The sequence below is a fragment of the Physeter macrocephalus genome, chromosome 6, assembly GCF_002837175.3.
Source record: "Physeter macrocephalus isolate SW-GA chromosome 6, ASM283717v5, whole genome shotgun sequence".
Classification (NCBI taxonomy): Eukaryota; Metazoa; Chordata; class Mammalia; order Artiodactyla; family Physeteridae; genus Physeter; species Physeter macrocephalus.
In genome coordinates, this window is record NC_041219.1 from 57062921 (window position 1) to 57085323 (window position 22403).

At 52.7% G+C, this 22403-nt stretch overlaps 1 protein-coding gene across 1 annotated transcript; it reads left to right on the plus strand.

Moving 5' to 3' along the window:
- Positions 1-1112: 1112 nt before the first annotated feature.
- Positions 1113-3129, plus strand: KCNA5 (potassium voltage-gated channel subfamily A member 5). The gene is made up of 2 exons (XM_024129204.3): positions 1113-2772; positions 2902-3129. Exons 1-2 carry the CDS (start codon positions 1198-1200, stop codon positions 3127-3129), a joined length of 1803 nt encoding a protein of 600 aa, XP_023984972.1. The 5' UTR covers positions 1113-1197.
- The last annotated feature ends 19274 nt before the right edge of the window (positions 3130-22403 follow it).

Genomic DNA, 22403 nt, shown 5'->3' on the forward strand with positions numbered 1-22403 from the left:
TTCTACTCCTGAGAATTCTCCAGCCCTGGGGACTCCACAAGCTCCCGGGGGGCTCCCTCTCCTTAGGCAGCGCCACCCTACTCCCTACCCAAACCTCCCTGCAGGCCCCAGCTCCCAGCTTCACCAGGCTAAACGGCTCTCACCAGGATCTCTTTCTCCCTCCTCCCCTTCCCTGTCCATGGTTTCTACAAATGAGATATGCGGAGAGAGCAGAGAGGTTGTGTGTCGCAGGGATATGAAGCCAGACGGCGAATCACTGGACTCAGCTGCCTGCCTGGGGCTGCCAGGCTGGGTCTGCCCAGCTGACCACCGCTGTCTGTGCTGGGAATCAGAGCTTTCCCAAGGCTAAGGGCAGGGAGATGCTGTAAATGTTCAGCCAGTTACCTTTTGACGAAAAAGTATGTAGGGAGATGGGAAGACAGATGCTTCTCCATTGGTCTGGAGATATACACATAACACGTATTTGTTTTTCAAGGCCCATAGCTCTGCCCCGCCCCCTCCTGTTTGTAATTCTTCCTAAAGAAGAGAGAACCCTCCTTCCTCCAAAGGAGAAATGTAGAAAGGACTGTCTTCTCTCATACTCCGACTCATCTCGAAGTCTGATTCCTCCAACCCAAGACAATTCATTTCCCCTAGAGTCCACTCGGCGTTCAGCGGGTTCCCAGGTGAACTGAAATCCAGAGCTTTTCTCATCTGGTTGCCCTGGGAGTTTCCGCGCGCTCTCGGTACAACCTGTCCCCCCATCCTCTCCACCCCCTCCCGTCCCCCTCCCTCCCTCCCTCCCTTCCCTGGCTGCGCCCAGCTCTGCCCCGCCCTCCCTCGCCCGGGGCCCGGGCTGCGCCCTCGGGGGAGACACCCGCGGCCTCCGGGCCCCGAGGGGAGGCGGGGGGAGGAGGGGAGGGGCAGGAGGCGGGGAACTGCGCCGGGCGGAGGCCAAGCCTGGCGTCTGGAGGTTGCATCTGCTGGAAGGCGGCTTTTGGCTGCCTGGTAACGGGCTGCCGGAGCCGAGAGAGGCAGAGAGCAGGGCAGCGGCTTCCTGACGTCAGGACCGAACGAGGAGAACGCGCCAGCCCCCCAGCCCGCCCCACAGCTGGGCCGGCCGCTGGTGGGAGAGGAGCCCGGCGGGGCGCCCAGCAGGGTGAGAGGGGGCGCCGGAGCCGCTCCGCAGGGGCGCAGCATGCCCCCCGGCCCCGGGCCATGGAGGTCGCTCTGGTGCCCCCGGAGAACGGCGGTGCCATGACCGTCAGGGGAGGAGAGGAGGTCCGGGCCACAGGGGGGGAGCTCCGCTGCCCCCCGACGGCTGCGCTCAGCGATGGACTCAAGGAGCCAGCGCCAAGGGATCGCGGCGGCGCCGGGAGGCGCGCGGGCCCGGGAGGCCGGCCGGTGCCGCCGGTGCCCCAGGAGCTGCCCGGGGCTAGACGGCTGCCTCCGGAGGACGAGGAGGGAGAAGGCGACCCCGCTCTGGGCGTGGCGGAGGGCCAGGTGCTGGGCTCGGGGCCCCTCCATCACCAGCGCGTCCTCATCAACATCTCCGGGCTGCGCTTCGAGACGCAGCTGGGCACCCTGGCGCAGTTCCCCGACACGCTCCTGGGGGACCCCGCCAAGCGCCTGCGCTACTTTGATCCCCTGAGGAACGAGTACTTCTTCGACCGCAACCGGCCCAGCTTCGACGCCATCCTCTACTACTACCAGTCGGGGGGCCGGCTGCGGAGGCCGGTCAACGTCTCCCTGGACGTGTTCGCAGACGAGATCCGCTTCTACCAGTTGGGGGACGAGGCCATGGAGCGCTTCCGAGAGGACGAGGGCTTCATCGAGGAGGAGGAGAAGCCCCTGCCCCGCAACGAGTTCCAGCGCCAGGTGTGGCTGATTTTCGAGTACCCCGAGAGCTCGGGTTCCGCCCGGGGCATCGCCATCGTCTCGGTCCTGGTCATCCTCATCTCCATAATCACCTTCTGCCTGGAGACGCTGCCCGAGTTCAGGGATGAACGGGAGCTGCTGCGCCATCCCCCGGTGCCCCAGCAGCCCCCTGAGCCCCACAGGGGGGCCAATGGCAGCGGGGAGGCAGCGCCACCCTCTGGCCCGACGGCGGCGCCTCTCCTGCCCAGGACCCTGGCGGACCCCTTCTTCATCGTGGAGACCACGTGCGTCGTCTGGTTCACCTTCGAGCTGCTGGTGCGCTTCTCCGCCTGCCCCAGCAAGGCCGAGTTCTCGCGAAACTTCATGAACATCATCGACGTGGTGGCCATCTTCCCCTACTTCATCACGCTGGGCACCGAGCTGGTGGAACAGCGGCCGGGGGGAGGCGGCGGCCAGAACGGGCAGCAGGCCATGTCCCTGGCCATCCTCAGAGTGATCCGCCTGGTCCGGGTGTTCCGCATCTTCAAGCTGTCCCGCCACTCCAAGGGGCTGCAGATCCTGGGCAAGACGCTGCAGGCCTCCATGCGGGAGCTGGGCCTGCTCATCTTCTTCCTCTTCATCGGGGTCATCCTCTTCTCCAGCGCCGTCTACTTCGCGGAGGCCGACAACCAGGAGACCCACTTCTCCAGCATCCCGGATGCCTTCTGGTGGGCCGTGGTCACCATGACCACGGTGGGCTACGGGGACATGAGGCCTGTCACCGTGGGGGGCAAGATGGTGGGCTCGCTGTGTGCCATCGCCGGCGTCCTCACCATCGCCCTGCCCGTGCCCGTCATCGTCTCCAACTTCAACTACTTCTACCACCGGGAGACGGAGCAGGAGGAGCAGGCAGCCCTTAAGGAAGAGCAGGGCACCGTGGGCCCGCTGTGTGCCAGCGCCGGCGTCCTCACCATCGCCCTGCCCGTGCCCGTCATCGTCTCCAACTTCAACTACTTCTACCACCGGGAGACGGAGCAGGAGGAGCAGGCAGCCCTTAAGGAAGAGCAGGGCAGCCGGAGCCAGGGGGCAGGGCCGGCCAGCGGAGGCCAGCGGAAGGCCAGCTGGAGCAAGGCGTCCCTCTGCAAGGCTGCGGGGCCCCTGGAGAACGCGGATGGATCTCGAAGGGGCAGCTGCCCCCCGGAGAAGTGTAACCTCAAGGCCAAGAGCAGTGTGGATTTGCGGAGATCCCTGTATGCCCTCTGCCTGGACACCAGCCGGGAAACGGATCTGTAAGGGAGACCCAGGCAGACAGCTGGCCGTGGCCCCGGGGACAGCGAGGCCTCCTGACCCTAGGGGTCCACTTTATGCCGCAGAGTATTTCAGGCCCACACCGCAACCTACGTCTGTCCCTCCTCTTCCCCCGCCCCCCTTCGCCTCCCCACCGCCACCTTGATCCCCTCATTTTCCCTCTTCTTTCCATGACACCAAGGGTCGCCTATTTTTAAAAAGCACCACATTCTGTGACGCAGGAGCTGTTGAAATGGTGAGCACTGTGGCATGGCTGGACTTGTCGCCAGTTTCCTATACCCAGCAGCGGGATAACCCAAACAAAATGACTGTGGGTAGCCCAGATCCCCAGAGATTTTGTAACCCGCCCCCCAACCAACATCCCTGCGTTCCAGGTTTGCTTTACATATGATTATATCTGTGTATAGGGGGAAATATTATTTTTATGGCTGGCGAGTGGAGTTTTGTACAGTAGCTCAGATGGAGATATTTTGGATATACTTTCAAGACATATGTTGCATTTATAGAAGAGAAGGTTAGTGTGATGTTCTCCTGTGATACTTATATTAGAGCCAGAGACCCCGGTCCGGTTTTTCTGGTTCCTGTGTCTGCAAGCCTCTCTCTGTCTTGAGATGTAGTGTCGGTGCTTTGTGTCTAGGGCAGGGAATGCTCTGGAAGAAAGGCAAGTCTAACTTTTTCTGTGCGCCTTAAACAATGCTTGTAACTTTCTTCAAAAAGCATTTTAATGATGTTGGAGGGAGACTTCTGATAATTCACCCTCTTGATTTTCATCCCAGGAAATAAAATGTTACTTGGTTGAGGCAGGTGTTAGTTTTTCTACAGCTGACGTTATCTTTGGAAATTAAAAAAAAAAAAAAAAAAAAAAAGTCTGTCCCTTGCTGTTTCTGGTTCTGGAGTCAGAGCAAACCCCGACGTGACTGGGGTAGAAAACTTGGAAAGCTCATGATTTGATCAACAACTCTTTGCTGAGCGCCCCCCACCCGGCCCCGTACCTTGAAGATAGAGGGGTGAGTTCTGTTTGTCTCAGGTTGTCAGGACACAGACATACCTGGGTGGCCTTAGATCCAGCCATGAGCATGGAGTGTGGATGGAGCTGAAAAGCAAAGGATGACCAGACCCTCCTCCCTCCCTCCACCCCCCACCCCCGCAGTCCCGCTGTGGTCTCCTGGGGCCGGGTTTCCCAGCCCTGGTCTGCAGGCTTTAAGCCCTTCTTAACATGGTTCTCAGCAGCTCTGAGGAACAAGCCTGGTTCTCCCACATACGAAACCGGTGGGCAAAAGGGCAGCCCGGGGTGTGTGAAAATCACAGAGAGAGGCTGCAGCACCTTCCTACTATCCTACCCACCCCCCTAAACTGTGGTGCAGCCGAGAAGGGTGCTTTGCCTTTGTGATGGCGGAGGTGGCCAGAGGCTGGAAGGATTCGCTTGTCCACATGAAAGGCTGGTTTCTACAGATTGTAACCTTGCCCCGAGTAATCCCTAAACTCAGAACAAATCCCTTTGTTCCCTTGTCACTGGATGATTCTGGCAAAGCATCACCGTAGGTGTAGCGCTGGCTGCAGCGTCTCTCTGGGGGCTCAGCTATCCGCGATGGGCTCCCGATTCCTGCTGTGGCTTTTTTTCCTGCTGGATAATGCGAAGACTGGTGGTTTGGCATCGCACCAGGTTGGGCTGGTGGCCCACAGCCACGTGGCTCCCACGACAGCAGTGAGCTTGATGGCTAGTTCTAGGGTACATCCAGGTGTGCGGTGGGGGGGCGGGTGGGGGGGGGAGGATCTAGGAAATTGATGTCTGAGGATTGTGGATTTCAGTGAGATGCCGACGACGCAGGAATAAAAGCCAGCGTCTGTGACGGCCCAGAGTCATTTCCAGCGGGGAACTGTGAACAGCACATCTGAGGAGGAAACAGGATTGTGCCTGCAGGGCTCGGTTGTTTTTCATTACACACCGGAAGTAAAGGAAGGAGAGCAGAGACACGTTGTTTGTTTATAATTTACAATCTGCCTAAAAGCGGGGCATCTTGCCAGAGCTCTCCTCCACACCGTCTCACCGCCAGGCCCTCTAAGGCTGTGAAGCGAACGCTTGTGGTTTGATGCACCCCTGCTGGCTGGGACTGGGGGTGGGCACGACTCGGGCTCCACCTTCCCTTGAAGAGAAAAGAGAAGGTGCCACCTTTGCCCTGAAGGTCATCTCCTTTAGGCTTGTGCAGCAAAGAGAGAACTGCGCCTGCCCAGGTCTTAAATGTGTCCAGGTGCCTGACAGGTGTTGGTTCAAATAGACTGACTGCCTCTCTAGAATGTCCAGTAATGGGTACCAGCTTATACAAAGCCTCAGGGATGAAGTGGCCGGAGTGAGATCGTTAGTCTCTCTGTTTTGTGTGGGAGGAGGGGGCGCTGCCCTGCAGGTTTACAAAGGCGATCAAGGCGGTTCCAGAGGGACTCCGGTCCCCTGCTGCAGCTTCCCATCCTGGAGGCCAGTGGTATCTGTCCTGGGGCACTGGGAGGGCACCCAAAGGCAGTGCAGGTATTTCAATCTCTCTGCCTTCTCAGTGCACCTGCTGCTATGATTCTGGAAATGGCCCGCTGTTTCACTCCAGCCCTCCCAGTGGTTTCCCTGTTCACGTGATTGGCAGGAAAGGAGGACGAATGTCAAGTCTTTTACCCAGGTCACCTGAGGCAAGGGGCCCCTTCCTGTCCTCTCTCCCCCTCCTTTTCACTGCTGTCATTAATTTTCCTTCCCGAGGAAATTAGATCAAGTGGCTCCAGCCAAACCTTTATCCAGATGTTCCTTCTGGGCTCCCACAGCAAGAAACCATCCCTGGGTTTATAATCTACCAGCTCTGGCAACCTCCACGCAGAGGGCAGACATGCACTGGTGTGGTGTGTCTACGTAAGGACAGCTGCTCTCCTGCAGAGCATGTGGACCCCGGTTTTTCACCACCTACTTTTTCTTATCCTGCCCATATGCTCACTGAACCCTGAACAAAGGTAGGTTCAGAAAGAAAAGTCTTGTCATGTGCTTTAAAGCCCCAGCTCCCTGATCCGCCCTGCCCGGGACACTCCCTGGAGGGAAAGTGAAACAGAGGACCAGCCCTGGAGGAATCTTCCCGTAGGACTGGGCTGTGACTTATTCTCCTGTTAGCGATAGGAGCACTTCCAGGCTTGGAGGGGATGGAGCAAAGTGTTTCTCTTGGCGTGGAGAGTCCCCTCCAGAGATGGCAGGCCAAGCACAGTGAGTGTGACCCTGGGATGCTGTCCCCTGGGGCTGACCTCAGCAGCGCATATCTGCTCAGCAGCTGCTCAGTGTGCTGGGGATACTGGGACACATATTAAAATGCTGTCCCTGCCCTCATACGCTTCCAGTCCCATTGGGGAAGCAATCAGTGTACAACAAATCAAATCATGCAGGACAGGGTGCGATCAAGTGCCCTTGTAGGGGATTCCAAAATGAAGTGGGAGGGGTCAGGAGTGGGAGGGTGAGGAGGAATAGAGAAGGAGAAGCTTCTGGAGGCCGTGCAGGGTAGCTGGGTAGAGAGGAGGGATGGAGTCCAGGGTTACAGGCTGATGCCTCTCCCCAGGACCCCAGTAGGAGTCCTGAGTTTATCAATGGCAGGGGGCTCAGCAGTTATTCAGGGCAGGGGTTGGCAAAAGCTCTGAAAAGAGCCAGATAGTAAATATTTTAGGCTTCGTAGGCCATGAGGCAAAACTGAAGCTGTTATTGTAGGTATTTATATAACCACTGAAAATGTAGTCGCTTAAAAATGTTAGAACCAGCCTTCGCTCGAGAGCCGTACATCCCTGTCGTAACCATTTATCCGTCACACCGCGGCTGCCTCCTGGGCATCCAGTCATGCCTGGGAAGCTCTGACCTGGCTCCCTGATTTGATTTTACTTCACTGAACTTGCATTTCTTGCAAATACCAGCCCTGGCTTAAGGAGGGGATCTGAGGCTGGGATTTCCTAGACCAGGGAAGGCTTTATGAGGAAGATGGAGCTTATGTCTACCTCCTTATGAAAATTAGATTTTTCTAGGTGGCTGTGAGACAGGCTGCCTTATTTCTAGGAAGGAGGGATAAAATGCCCGCCTGGACATCCTGCCCAGGGCTCTGGGCAGTGGGGTTCTCCCCCAGAGGCTGGAGGAAGTGGGCCCAGGTGGCCAGAGGATGGCCTTCTTCTCCTTTTGGCCCTAAGTCTTTTCCTGGACGTGACATCACATTGGGAGCCTTGAGGATGCCCTTGCCCTCTCCCTCTTCAGCTGGCTCTTCTCTGGCTGTAGAGATGGGCCTGGGCTGGCAGGGCCCCTCACGGTGTTCGTGGTGGGAAGGTGTGAATCGGCTCCAGCCCACAGGCCTCCGGACAGAGTAAGATGCTTGCTACCTTCCCTTTTAACTGGCCGGTGTCTTCTAATGTCAAACTTTGCACCACGCAGTGTTTCAGCTGGAAGGAACGTTGCGGATAATCTGGCTGGTCCACTCGCTTTACAGAGGAGCGGGCAGAATCCCAGAGGGGAGAGGCCCCTTACCCAAGGTCACCGTAGTTAAAGTCAACTGGGACTGGAATAGTCTCCCCCGAGCCCTAGGCTGGATTTCTCTGTGTGGTCCACTCCGCTCTCTCTGCACCAGACTTTCCCCATTCTCATTAAAGCTGCCTGACCTCCCCACCCCCACAGCCACCCCACCTCCCAAGGCACGTTCCTGCCCCATCAGCTCATTTGTATCCAGTGTGCCTGTGAGGGCTGCCTCCTGGGTGCTTGTGAAACCCTGACCTGCCTCCTCCGATTTGATTTGACTCAATCAACCTGCGTTTCTCGAGAATGTCAAGGCAGTACAAGCAATGGAGGGCCAGCACCGTGACGGCCTGGTGCCCACGTGCAAGCAGCTCACTGTCTAGGAGGAAAACAGAAAGCTTTATAATCCAGTGTCCTTAATACCCTCATTCATTCATTTCTCCATTCGTTCAACAAATATTTATTTGACAACATTATTTACTGTGAGGCAGACACCTTGCGAAGGCGCCGAGGCTGGCTGGCAGGGATCTCCCCTGGCTGGTTTCCCAGGTCAGTGGGGGAGAACCAACCCTCAAGGAAGCAAATGAATAAAGAGATCACTTGAAAAAAGAAAATTTTATTGGAGTAGAGTTGCTTCACAATGTTGCGTGGGTTTCTGCTGTGCAGCAAAGTGAATCAGTTCTACGTATACGTATATGCCCTCTTCCTTGGATTTCCTTCCCATTTAGATCACCACAGAGCACGGAGTATCACTTTTAAATAGAGGTAAGAGCCGAGGAGGAAATGAGCGGATTGTAACTGGGGGATGGATGTGCTCCTCTAGAGAAGGGTGACGTGTACTGGAGGCAGAAGAAGACATGAAATGACGTGAAGAGTGGGGGACAGGGACGTGGGGAACCTGGGGGCACTAGGAGGGTGTGTTTTCCTGCACAAGCAGAGGGCTGGTGGAGACAGGTACGGGGGTGGGGGGTGGGGTGGGGAAGCCAAGGCCCCCTGGAGCCCCAGACGGCCTGTAAATCCCAGCATCACCGCAGGGGCCACTCACTGCTTTGAAGCAGGAAGCTGGCCCTGCCCTCCAGGTGGCACCCCACAAAAGAGACGCAGCAGACGATGTCACCAAGCAAAGCACAACCGCGGATTCCTGCTGCAAGGCTGACGATGGGTTCCAATCTGATTTTTTAAAATTTTAGAGGGTAAGTAAAGGCCCTCCGATGCCCCCTTGATTGTTTGGCCAATGAGCGGGCGACCCCGGCAGATTTTCTGAGCCGTTGCCAAAAATCCAGCCGGAGCCATCCGGGGAGGGAGGCAAAAAGCCCTGGAGGCTAGAGCTTCTAGGGGACGATTCTAAGACCAGGAACAGGAACTGAAAAATCTGAGGTGGGTCCGGAAGAAAGCCTGGTGGGAAAGCTGAACTTCTGCACGCAAAGCCTGTCGTTGCCTGGAAGTTCAGAACGAAACTCCACATGCACCTGGATGGTGACCTTGGCTTGGACCCCACGAGCAGCTCCTCTGTGGTTCTTTCAGGGCTGAAGAGCCTTGGAGGACAGCGGCTTCCCCCTTCAGCCCACCTGCACTCCTTCCAGGTAGGCACCGCTTCTTTCTTGCATGTGTGGGAGCCCCTCCTTTGGGGGACACGGAGAGACAAGGGCTAAGGGCCCGGAAGTAAGCGCTGCCCACCCGGGAGGTGTGCTCAGGGCCTCCCTCCTCTCACCCTGTGCTCCGTGTCCTCTCCTGCGTGACGTCTGTGCCCAGGAGGAGTCACTTCTGCCTCCTACAGGTGTCTGGCATCTGCTGGCACAAGCTAGCCAGTCTTGGGTACAGTGGTGGGGACAGAAAGGAGACCGATTCTGCCCTCAGGACACTCAGAGACTGATGTGGTCAGGCGACACCTGCCTGTACCCGAGGAGACACGTGCAAGATTGCAAGGCTCATGACAGGGACTTCTCTGGTGGCGCAGTGGTTAAGAATCCGTCTGCCAACCCAGGGGACACGGGTTCGAGCCCTGGTCTGGGAAGATCCCACATGCCACGGAGCAGCTAGGCCCGTGAGCCACAACTACTGAGCCCGCGTGCCACAACTACTGAAGCCTGCGTGCCACAACTACTGAGTCTGCGCCCTAGAGCCCACAAGCCACAACTACTGAAGCCTGTGCGCCTAGAGCCCGTGCTCCGCAGCAAGAGAAGCCACCGCAACGAGAAGCCCGCGCGCCGCAACGAAGATTAGCTCCCGCTCGCCGCAACTAGAGAAAGCCCGTGCGCAGCAATGAAGACCCAACGCAGCTAAAAATAAATAAATTAATTAATTAAAAAGAAAAGACTCATAACAAACAAAACTAAAAATAAAGCCCAAGAACCATCTTGAAGTGTCCCTGGGAAATGTGATTGTGCGTAAAGGTTTGGGGGGTGTTGATCTAAGCCCAGGGGAGTTATTTGGGTGGGACTCCTGGGAGAAGTGATCTCAGAAGCAGAGTGAAGGAGAGAACATTTTTTTAAAAAAATTTTTATTGGCGTCTAGTTGATTTACAATGTTGTGTTAGTTTCAGGTGTACAGCAAAGTGAATCAGTTATGCATATACATCTATCTACTCTTTTGGAGATTCTTTTCCCACATAGGTCATTACAGAGTATTGAGTAGAGTTCCCTGTGCTATACGGTAGGTTATTAGTCATCTATTTTATATATAGTAGTGTGTCTATGTCAATCCCGATCTCCCAATTTATCCCTCCCCCGCCCTGGTAACCATAAGTTTGTTTTCTACGTGAGAACGTCCTTTAACGCTTATTAATCTACATCTTCCCCGTTGTCCATCCTCCTGCCCCTGGGGGCCCTCCCGTCAACTCCCACAGCCCTCTTCTGTCACTCATCGCTCTGTCCCTGAGTGTCTCAGGTTGGGAGGTGGCCGGCTCACAGCACACGGTGTCTTGTGCCTCGCTGGCTGTCAGCTCCTGCATGTGGCCTTTGATACAGGTCAAACCCATGTGATCCCACAGTGAGACTTGACAGTGACCTTGCTGAACCCTGAGTTTTACATGGAAAGAATGAGCTTCGCCTTTTTTTCTTAAGTCTTCAGTTTTATGGTGATTGGTCTCCTGACACATCTGAAGGCTGCTTTCAGGGGTCTTCGGCTTCTTATTTTGATGATCCTATAAATACTGTTTCAACCCAAGATCTACTCTTTGGGAACGTCTGAGTGCTTGACTGCGACACTATTGCAATGTCGTGTTTATCAGCAATTTCCAAATCACTGTGATAACCAAACTGAAGATTTAGACAGCAGCTTTGCTCCAAAGAGTGCAAACTGCTGTCCCTGTGGCATGTTTTGTAAACAACTGAGATGACTCGAGCACGAATGGGTACCTCTTGGTGATCCATGCCAATTACAGGAAACACACAAGATGCCCGTGCATGCTTGTGTGCTTTCCTCCCCAGCTGCCAACTGATGAAACTTTCTATTCCTGCAACACTTTGCATTTTTAAATGGATGTCCCTTAGGAAGTGGAAGCGAGTGGTCCCAATTGTGCTTTGGTGGCCAAGGCACCTAGGTGCAAGGACGAATTTCTCACAGAACATCCAGGTTGGACCGCTGACTGTAGTTTATGCTTCTGCTCCTCTCTCCATAGTGTACACGTCGCTGTTATAGTATTGTTTATTGTTCTTCTTTGGTTGGTAGTGAAGCCACCTGTAAATCCCACATCATTTCCACACCAGTCTGAAATTGTCTGAGATGGCAAAGTCACCTCCTCCTCGCCCTTCTGTGTTCCTTTCACTGTCTGCCTCTGGTCTACCCTACATAAACTTCCCAGTTAACCTCCCCAGAAGACAATCCATATGGCCAGGTCATTCCCAGGCTCCTAAACAGAATAAGTCCAGTGCCTTTAGCCTGACTTTTTTTTTTTTTGTGGTACGCGGGCCTCCCTCTGCTGTGGCCTCCCCCGTTGCGGAGCACAGGCTCCGGACGCCCAGGCCCAGCGGCCACGGCTCACGGGCCCAGCCGCTCCGCGGCATGCGGGATCCTCCCGGACCGGGGCGCGAACCCGGTTCCCCTGCATCGGCAGGCGGACGCGCAACCAGTGCGCCACCAGGGAAGCCCTAGCCTGACTTTTGGAGTCCTCCATGATGTGATGCTAACCCTTCCTCTCCAGCCTTTTCTTTGGCTACCTTATCCACCCCCGAAGACACCGATGCTTCATAGCTACGCTGGACAGACTCATGGCTGCAGCTGACCCCACCGGCGTGCCTTCCCATCCTCATCCTCTTGGTTGGGATGGGTGACTTATTTTTCACCCATTGAAGTCCTACTCATTCTTCAATGCACACCTCAGGTACCTGGTCCTCAAAGGGCCATCCTCAGTCTATCCAGTCCAAAGCCACGTCCCCTTCTCCCCTGCTCTTATCATAAACACATTTTGCCCCAGCATGGTAGCTGTTTCCCTACCTCTGGCCCATCGCAGTTCAAACTCTTCCTTCACGACAGGCATTGGCTGGTCTGTCATCTTCCTAATCATCTCAGTGTCTGACATCGAGCCTGGAATACAGCTGGCACTCCGTGTCAAGGCTGTTTGGACTGACTTGATCCTCCTCTGATTGCTTGCCTGGACCATGGAATTAGGTCCCAGGCCTCCCAAGCCGCCGGGCATACAAGCTGGCATCATTATCTCCATACATATGTGATGTGCTGACGAGGCATCTGCTACAGGTAGGGAGATGGGTTAAGCCCGTGGCCAGCTGTTTGGACGTGTGCAGTCAAAGGCAACCCTGCTGGGCCCCCCACATGGGATGTGGTGGAGCAATGCTTGATACAGACACTTTCAGGCATCTAGGAAGACGCAGGACGCGGTTGGACGGTGGCCCTTGCCCTGCCTTCGCTCACCTGGGTGTAGTCCAGGAGCGTGATCCCATGGTGGATTTCATGTGAGCTGGGACCCCTAGCAGTAGAAAGATGAGGGTGAGGATCCAGGGGAGTGTTTCGGGGACCAGGAAGGAGCCAGGGAGGGAAGAGACAGAGGATGAGCTGAGGGCTAGAGGTGGAAAGCTGGGAAAATTGTCACTCTGGGTCAAAGGACGTTGGTGAGGAGAGGGTGACAGTACATCACGTCTGCCAGGGACACGCAGCGTGTGCCTGTGGTTGGTCAACGAAGTCTCTTGATCGTTTCTGACACTCTATCGCCCTCGCTCCCCAACTGTCCCGGTTTGGAAGATGAATTGAGCGGTCACCCAAGCGGAGGTGGGAGTGGTAGGGGCCAGTCTCTCCCTCCATCATTCTCTGCTGTCATTTTCAGGGGGACCCCTGGGCCACCAGGTTGGCTCACCTGCAGCAGTGGCGCCGGCAGGGCCAGGGGCACTCAGGCCACCAGGGGTTCTCTGAGCCCCCGGATGCCGGGTGTTGGGCTAGACACTGGTGTTTAGGCACCTGTAAGACATTAGGGGGCCCTGTGTGGCATTTAATCCACATCCTCACCCCCAGTCCCACGTCATATAGTTCTCCACCCCCTGGCCCAGGACTGGGTAAAACCTTCAGAAGTTCTAAGCAGAGAAAAGAGCATGACGCTCGCCCATATGTAATTCAAAATAAAAACAAGAAGCATAAATAGAAGAGAGCCCCCATACCTGCTAATATTTTCTTTGATGCTTCTACTGAAATATCGTGTCAAATTATTTTCGAAAAAAAAACAAAGTTTGTGACGCCCCCTGTTGAGCTGGTGCCCTCAGCTCAGGTTGACTCTTCTTTTTGGGTAACCAGGACCCTCCCCATGCCCCCCCTTGGCCACGTCCCGGGGCCCAAGCACGGGCACAGGCAGCCCTGTCTGGGTGGCTTCTCCGAGTGGGAAATGGTTCCACATGTTGACAGCTGGAGGCCACCAAGGCAGACCTGGGCTTCCCCACAGCCACACAGAGGCCTTTGTTGTGCAGCTTTGAAGGGGCTGCTTTGATGCTACCCACAGGAAGGCACGGTTGGTTGCATCTTTCCTGGGAAAATGCCGAGAGGCGAAGCTGAGGATTAAGTCCCTGCTGTGAATTAGTGATCGCCCCTTCCTGACACTGGACCTGGACCACCCTCGTGCTGTGAGCAGCAGAGGGGATTTATAGAGTGTGGGCGCTGAATTTCAGAGATGGACTATTTCCCTGAAATAGAGGAACGGTGCTAGGATCATAGTGAAAAGTGTACATTAATGAGACAGTTGACGTGTATGAATAGAGTATGTGCATGGGGTCCAACTATGAACTCCTCAGACATTTTTAAAGCAGATGTATATGTCACAGACCTTCTGACACATACGTAAGTATTTAGAGAGGTCATCTTGGAGAAGACCACGCACGTCACCAGAAGATGCTGCCTTTGCTCAAAACATTTTGGAATTCTCCTTTGGGAACACATTCAGACCCAGTTCCTGGAGCTGACAGAGATCCTCTCATCAAATGGCAAGTTGCCACTGAAATTGAAGTGACTGGCAGTCACTCACACTTTAGTATGAACTAGTTAAATCAAATGCAACTTAGCTCTAATCTGACAGTCTAGGAAATGGGAGTTTAAGCAGAGGGCTGTGGGGAGAGGATAACTTGGGGCCTCTAGGGAGCAGCTGGGGGGGGGGTGCTGTGCCCCAGGAGGTTGAAGAAAGAAGGGCTGGGATGCAGGGACGGAGGGTGTGGGAGGACTAGGAGGGCATAAAGAGGAGCCTTGGGGCCAGCACATGAGGAGGCATGGAGGCAGTCACGTGTTTGGTTAAGGGAGAGGTTTGGAGGGAGGTAGACCTGAGTTAGAACCCTAGTTAGGTCACTGGTTATGTGACTAAGTGCAAGTGATACCTTTCTAAATGGCTTATGATAGAACAGTTTTTTCCTAACCGTAAAAATAAATTAAATAGATAAACAAAAAATAAATAATAATAGATAGATAAATAAATAAAATAGTTATTTCCAACCATAAAATGGGAATAATAACAAGGCTTTCTTTCAGAGTTGTCAAAAGGCAAATGTAATAAAGTACATAGATATTGGTTAGGAAGAAAGCCCTCAATGAAGGTCAGTTATCATCATTATTATTATGCAGGGTTCCGGGAGAGAGCTTAGAACAAGCCTGCCCCTTTCAAGTGGGAGCGCCATCCAATTTATTTTGGCAGCATGTATTGAGCTCTAATAGCTCCCTGCCGTGCCAGAGCTATGAGATGTAAAAAGATGAACTGGGGGGAATTATTTGCCCACAGTCTACCGGGTATAGCCCAAACGAAGCGCACGAAATCAGATGTAGGAATCAGGTGTTCGAGATGCATCTGGAGGGTGGAGGAGGTTTACACAGGTCGGGGAAAAGGGGTGCTCCACGGGCAGGATCGGGGTGTGGGAGTGGAGCAGCCAGTGCTGCAGAGTGGGTATGAAACTGCCCCATATGCTGGCAAACAGGAAGCCCCAAATGTACTACTTGCCTCTCACCTTATCTCAGCCCAGCTCCACGGCCAGTGCGGGTCTGAGAACCGGGCTTGCTATCGACCCGTGGCGGAGCAGTGTACTTTCCAGGTCAATATCGTAATCAGCTGATGGTGATTCAGACACAGCTTTAAAACATCTACCAGTTCACAAACGAAGTTTCTTGTGAGCTACACAGGAAGAAGAAGAAGAAGAAGAAAAAGCCACTTCTTTTACTATTTGATTTGCCCAGCCTCAGAAACTAAACCTCTCTCAGACTGCCTCTTGTCTGGGACAGGAAGCTATTTGCTTGGATGGTGAAAAAGGCGTGAACGTTTGACTGTAGCAATGTCCCACGCACAACTTAATATGCAGATTCCAATGATTCAAAGCCTAAGCACGTGGCCTCCACCTCTGCATCCCTGCTAGAGGCAAGAGCCTTCCGAATTTATTAATGCCCCCCATGTTTCCCCTTTGGTGAGGGGAACAGTAAGATTGGTTTCAAGATCTGTTTCTGTTTTGTAAAAAAATGCATTTGTATCACGTACACACTACTATATATAAGATTGTATCACATACACGCTACTATATATAAAATTGTATTATATACACACTACTATATATAAAATATCCATTTGTATCACGTACACACTACTATATATAAGATTGTATCACATACACGCTACTATATATAAAATTGTATTATATACACACTACTATATATAAAATATCCATTTGTATCACGTACACACTACTATATATAAGATTGTATCACCTACTATATGTAAGATTGTATCACATACACGCTACTATATATAAAATTGTATTATATACACACTACTATATATAAAATATCCATTTGTATCACGTACACACTACTATATATAAGATTGTATCACATACACGCTACTATATATAAAATTGTATCATATACACACTACTATATATAAAATATCCATTTGTATCACATACACACTACTATATATAAAATAGATAACCAACAAGGACCTACTGTATAGCACAGGGAACTCGACTCAGTTTTCTGTAATAACCTATACGGGAAAAGAATCTGAAAAAGAATGGATATGTGTATATCCATTCACAAGAACACTGTAACACGACTGTAAATCAACGATACTCCAATAAAAATTAAAAAAAAAAAAAAGATCCCTCTGAGATCTCAGATCAGGTAGAGGAGCGTTCATTCATTCATTCATTGACGCCTGCGGGCATTACAGCCTAGGAGACCAGGTGGTCTGGAAGTAGCATGCGAGGGCTCGTTTTCTAGCTGAAGCCAGTTTTCTGTATAAGCCTCTTGGTGTTTGTCATGTGGGGATAATAGGACCTTCCTCCTATGGCGGTTGTGAGAATCAAAGGAAATATCGCACGGTGAGTACTTAGCACGTGGCCCGGCAGGTGGTAGATTGTGAGAAATGGTATTCATCATGGTTGTTCAGCCTCTTCTATGTATCAGGCACTGTGCTCAGCGCCATGAAAGAAGCAGAACCTAAGCAGGAGGCATAGACGGTTACGTAGCGGGCAGCAGCTCTGAATTCATTCCCATGTCCTTTCCTTTTCCCGGGGTTTACGGGCAGGTCCCCCACTGGAGGGGATTTTTAATCCCTTACATCTTAGCCCTTTTGACAGACTAGTCCTGCCACCTCTTCAGCAATCCCGTCTTCCTGTTGTACCTAATTTCCTTCACGGCACTTACCCTTTGCTTAGAATACTGTTGGCTTTGCTCACTGCTTCTTTCTCCTACCGGAATGTAAACGCTGGGGGAACCAGGACCTTGTCCGGCTGGCTCATTGACGTCCTGTATCCCAGGCACACAGCAGTGATGAGTAAGTATCTGTTGGCTGACGGACTCCTGAACGAAGCCCAGCAGGTCTTGGGTGGTGCAGATCGGACAGAACGAGTAGATCTAAGCTGTTCCTTGAGGACGGCGGTCGTATTTTCTTCTGTTATCTTTCTTGGCCCCCACAGAGTTCTGGGCACACAGTGGAGCATAATATACACTTGTTGGTGTATTGGTTAAACCAATAGCAACAAGAGGTGTACCTGGATGGGGTGATGAGTCTTGAAGACAAGAATTATGGGTCTTAGAGACCAAAAAAATAGGAAATTGTTTTTCGTGTAGGGGAGTTTTTTTACTGTGGTATGTTAGGGACAGATTTATAGTCGCTTTTACTGTTTATAAGTTTAAAAATACGGTATGTGAGCTTCTGCGAGCAAGTTGGAGGTTTCACAAGTTTCCATTGCTCTGAAACAGAGGTGACTTCCAGCCACACTGGCATCCACCCTAGAGCCTACGTGACATTTTACAAATCATTTATCAGCGCTGAACTCCCCAGAGCTTGCTCTGCCGTTCTCCAAGATGCTGGCTGACACCTCGGACAGGGGAGGCCAGGATGTGTTTTGACAACCGAGTGGTTTCCTTAGCAAGCTGATGGTGTCCTCAGGCGGCTCAGCAGAAAAAGCTCTGGCTTTCCAACGAGGACGGTGACTCTCAAGAGGCTTCCTCTCTCAGAAGCACACGCTGAGCTCATCCTCAGACCGTTATCTGGATTTGTCTGGGCTCTGTGAAGCCAGCTTGTCTGTTTGAGTGCAAAGCAGGCTCAGGCCTCTCCACTTTGCTATTTTACTGAAGAAAAGTCAGTGAACTTAGAGCACAAACCCCCAGAGACCACAGGAAATAGGCTCTGAGTCCTTTCCAAGAACACAGAAGCGAGCTAAGCACCGTGGGGAGGGGGTGAACAGTGAAGACAAAGGTCCGAGCGCAGCGTCGACTTTACTGCTCATTACTACTGGCTGGGCACCTACTGTGTGCCATGTTCCCTGGGGGACATTTTATAGCATGATCCTCAATCGCAGAAATAACCTTGCCAGGTTGTAGAGCCAATGAAATTTAGAGAAACCACACAGCTAAGAATTGGCACAGCTGGATTTGAACTTGCACTCTCTGCCTCCAGACCGAGGTCTCTCTCCGCCTGGCCAGCTGGTAAGGCTGTCCGGGGTCGACCACGGAGGAGTGAAGAGCCGTTTTGGTAGGGGTCAAGGTAGAACAAGGAAGAGGCAATTTAAAGGCAAACACTGGATTTGAAGACTAGGAAAGGAGGGGCCACGTCAGGGTAGGGTAGAGCTCAGTAGCAGGAAGGGGCCATCCTGCCAGCAAAAACCTGCAGGTACGCATGTGGCGTAGGCACAGGAAAGAGAAGGACAGACCACTTTGCTTGAGCAGAAAGCTTCTGAGCCTTGGAGAGGGTTTGTGGGAACCCTGGGAGCCAAATTGGAGAGACAAGTTGAGGAGGGGAGGTTGTGGCCTTTGCATAGCAGGTGGGCTTTGGAGCTGATCTTATACTTCAAGGGAGGGCCGCCGTGCACGTGTTCGGGAGGGAGAATTAACCTGGTGAAAGGGGTATTTTAGGAGGATTGGTGAGAATGTCTCAGGCGATCTGGGGCCGGGAGAAACCAGCCATGAGGTTTTTCAAGGGCAGAGATGTGAGAAAGCTCCTGTGTCCCATTAGCTGCTCTGAGAAAGAGTTCCCTGCCTGTCTGCTCAGCTCCATTTCAGCACAGCTGCTGACGTCCTCCCAAAATAGCCGAGGTAGTCCTGCCTTTCCCAGGGGTGCTGATCAGCTCTCGCTGGGCCTGTGGCTGACTCCCTCAGGCCACGGGCCCCACTAGCCATGCTGGGCCTCACAGAGCCAAACATGACACTGTCCCGAGCCCAAGGGAAGCCTGCCAATGGACTGCCATCACGGGGGTTGGGGGAAGGGATGCATCTTTTGCTCTCTTGCTAAAAAGGCTACTAAGCACTGTAGAAACGACTGGATGTTGTAGAACACAGTTTATATATACATAATTTATTTATTTATTTATTTATTTTTGCCGTACGCGGGCCTCTCACCGCTGTGGCCTCTCCCGTTGCGGAGCACAGGCTCCGGACGCGCAGGCTCAGCGGCCACGGCTCACGGGCCCAGCCGCTCCGCGGCACGTGGGATCCTCCCGGACCGGGGCACGAACCCACGTCCCCTGCATCGGCAGGCACGTGGGATCCCCCCCGGACCGGGCCACGAACCCGCGTCCCCTGCATCGGCAGGCGGACTCTCAACCACTGCGCCACCAGGGAAGCCCTAGAACACAGTTTGTTGCCCTTGTCCCATTGGGGAAGGGTGGCAAGATGGTGCTTCTTGTTTTTAACGGGAGACCAACATCCCATGTTCCGTAACATCACGCTCATCTTTTGCTAGAAAGCTGTCCATAAAGTACAGGCAAAATGTCATGATTTTTCTCCCCCTACAGTGTAGTCAGGGCTCCTGGAAAAGACAGAGTTACTTTTACCAAGAAAGAAGGTGCCCGTTCCCTGACTGTGGGTTGTTACAAGCACCCCAGACTCCGGTGACACACAGCAGATAGGAGTGTGGCGTATGGGAATGGAGGCAGGGGAGGGAGGAGCCTGGGCCATCTGCTTCCCTGTTCTCTCCACATCCGAGAGATGGCTTCAGCCTCTGAAAACTGTGCCCAGGGGAGCAGGCGACATGGAGTAGGGTCAGGAGTTCATACAACCAGAGAACCATAGGATCAGAGAGTATCAGAGCTGGATGGTGTCCAGCAATAGCAGTGGTTCTCAGATTTCAGGAGGTATAAGAGTGACCTGGGATGCTTCCAAAAATCCAGGTTCGTGAGAACCCCCGCCCCAGGGCTTCTGACTTCATAGGTCTGAGGAGTCTGCATTATTTATTGGAACTCTTTGTTGTAAGCGACGGGAAACGCCGCTTGTATGATTTAAGCAGAAAAGGAGCTTGTAGAGAGAACACGTGTGCACGCGGAGCTGAGGGAAGCTGGGCAGGCAGAAGCTCTCCGGAGGGTGCAAACTCTGGCAAAGCAAAGGAGGAGGAAGGACCTCCTCGAGACGGTCATCTGGTCTACCTGATGGCCAAGCATCAACCCCACATGAGGGGACTTGTGGGCGGTCACATGCTCTGTGCTCCTTCAGAAGGGTCTCTTCTCAGATCTCCTTGTCACCAGCCTTCTGATTTGGGCCATCCTAGGTCCTTGACTCTGAGGCCCAACTCCTGTCCATTTCCTTTTGTAGTCTTTCATTTCAGATGATCTCCCCTTCCAGGAAAAATGGACAATCACTGGTCCATTTGCTAGAGAGAGGTTTCCTGTTACACGCTTGGGATGTTATTTTGATCCCTTTAATTAGCTCTGACGCTTATGCAATGTCACTGTGTGCTATTGTATGTTCAGTCCTTACAATAGCTCTGGAAGGTTGGTGTCCTATTATCATTCCCACTTCACAGATAAGGAGCCACATGCCCAAGATACACTGCAAGTGATGGTCCACCTGGACTTTAGCCCGGTCATTCTGGCGTCAAAGTCTGTGCTCTCCTAACCACTGTACTTCACCCGGACTCTCCTTCTTCACTGGAAGAGCTCTGAGTTTGTGATATGTGATAAATCTCAATCCATCAAATCTGGAAGTTTTTTCTTTTTTTTTTTTTGATAAAGTGGGCTTTGACTGGGATGCCCACTGCATCTCTTTTGATCCTAGATACCTATGATGAGTTATCCGTTGCCAGAGATCCCTATGGTTTAAACCCTGATTCCATCAACAATCTCATAGTCTGTGTTACGGTAACCATGCCTTTGTCTTTAGTTATAAGTTCACTATCTCTAGATATAGCCCATAGTTTCGCTGAACAATTATAGTCAGAATATCTTTTTTAACTCTCAAAACTGTCTCCTTGGATAAGCGTAAGGGAATCGCACTTCTCCTGTGTCTTGCAAAGGACAGAATCAAAGGCATCTCTCAGCCACCCACCATCGGCAAGCAGGCTGCAGTTAGCTAATATCTACTGAGCATTTGTGTTTCCCAGAGACTGAAATGGTCACATATATCAGCTCAAGTGGCCCTGAAAACAGCCTATGGAGCAGGTACTACCGTTATCGCCACTCAGCACCATACAATGAACAGCACGGGGATATTTGCTGAAGGTGTCATAGGAAGTAAGTGGTGTAGCCAGGATTTACAGCCAGGCAGCCTGGCTCCAGAGCTTATCCTTCTTGCCAGAGCTTAAGCTCATTCTCTCCTGCGATGTCAGCAGAGAAGATTAATTCACCCAGTCAACAAATATTTATTGAGTGCCTACTCTTTGCCAGGTAAGGAAAACTGAACGGTCTCTGGCTTCAAGCAGCTTGGCCTAATGGGAAGAAAGACGCTGAACAAATAACAGTACAAATCTACGTGAAACTGTATGTGTGAAAGAGCACTAAAGGACACGTCTACTGTGCCAGGTGAGTGCATCACAGGATGATTTTACCTGGTCAGGTAGGTTGGAGCTGGAGCCTGAAATTACAAGGGCCCTTATTAAAAAGGACCTGCCTATTTGTACCCACAGCTGCTAAGGACTCAGTGATGAAACCCCGGCTTTTGGAGCCTTGAGTGGAAGGAAGAAAGAAGAAACAGGGGAGGATGCTTCCTCTTATAAACCTCCAGGCAGCTCCTCTTCCTCCCTCTCTCACCTGCTGCTTTTTTCCAGCCCTGAGGTTGAGCTCCTGAGGGCAGTGAAGCAGCTGGGTCTTCCAGAGGTCACCCTGCAAGTGCACTCTTTGCCAGGATGACAGCGCAGCTTCAGCATCCATTCTTGAAAAGAATCAGCCATATCAGTCACATCAGATTCACTGGGGAGAGAAATGGGCATCAGGCATACAGACCTCAAGGGAGCTGGGATCCTGGTGGCAGGTCCTAGAGAGATGGACATGGCCCTTCTTCTCTGTTTGCCGGGTGTGTCTTCTGTGGTGAAGGGAGGGCAAGCCTGGACCCCTGATGCCTCATCACTTCCAGAGACTGATGTGAGTGTCACCACATTTGTTCACGGGGGGGCTTTGGAAACTCAGGGACCATACAGGTGATTTCCAGAGCATTTTACCCCGTGCGTACAGTGTACTGATTTGGGGGAGGATGGAGAGAGCTTCTCTCTCTGTCACCTCAAAGACCCTTGATGGAGGAGGTACTTTAAGTCTTTTGAGTTCTTCAGCTCAAGCCCAGCTGACATCTCAGGGCTCAGGGGCCCAGAAAATGGGGAGATTTCATTCATGTAGAGCCAGTTGAAGAAAGGAGGCTGATCAACCCAAACCAACAAATTCCCAGAGGGGCAAAGAAACATGGAGGAAAAAGAGAAAGCAGATGGAGGTGTGATGGGAGACAGAGAGTTCTCAAAGTGGTTGGGAGAGGAGGTGAGAAGTAACGTGGGGTCGTCACCGTAAGTGGCAGCCCTGCTCACTGTCTCCACACTTCATAAACGAGCCACTTCGCCAAGTCCAAGTGTGAGATTACCCGGGGGACAGGC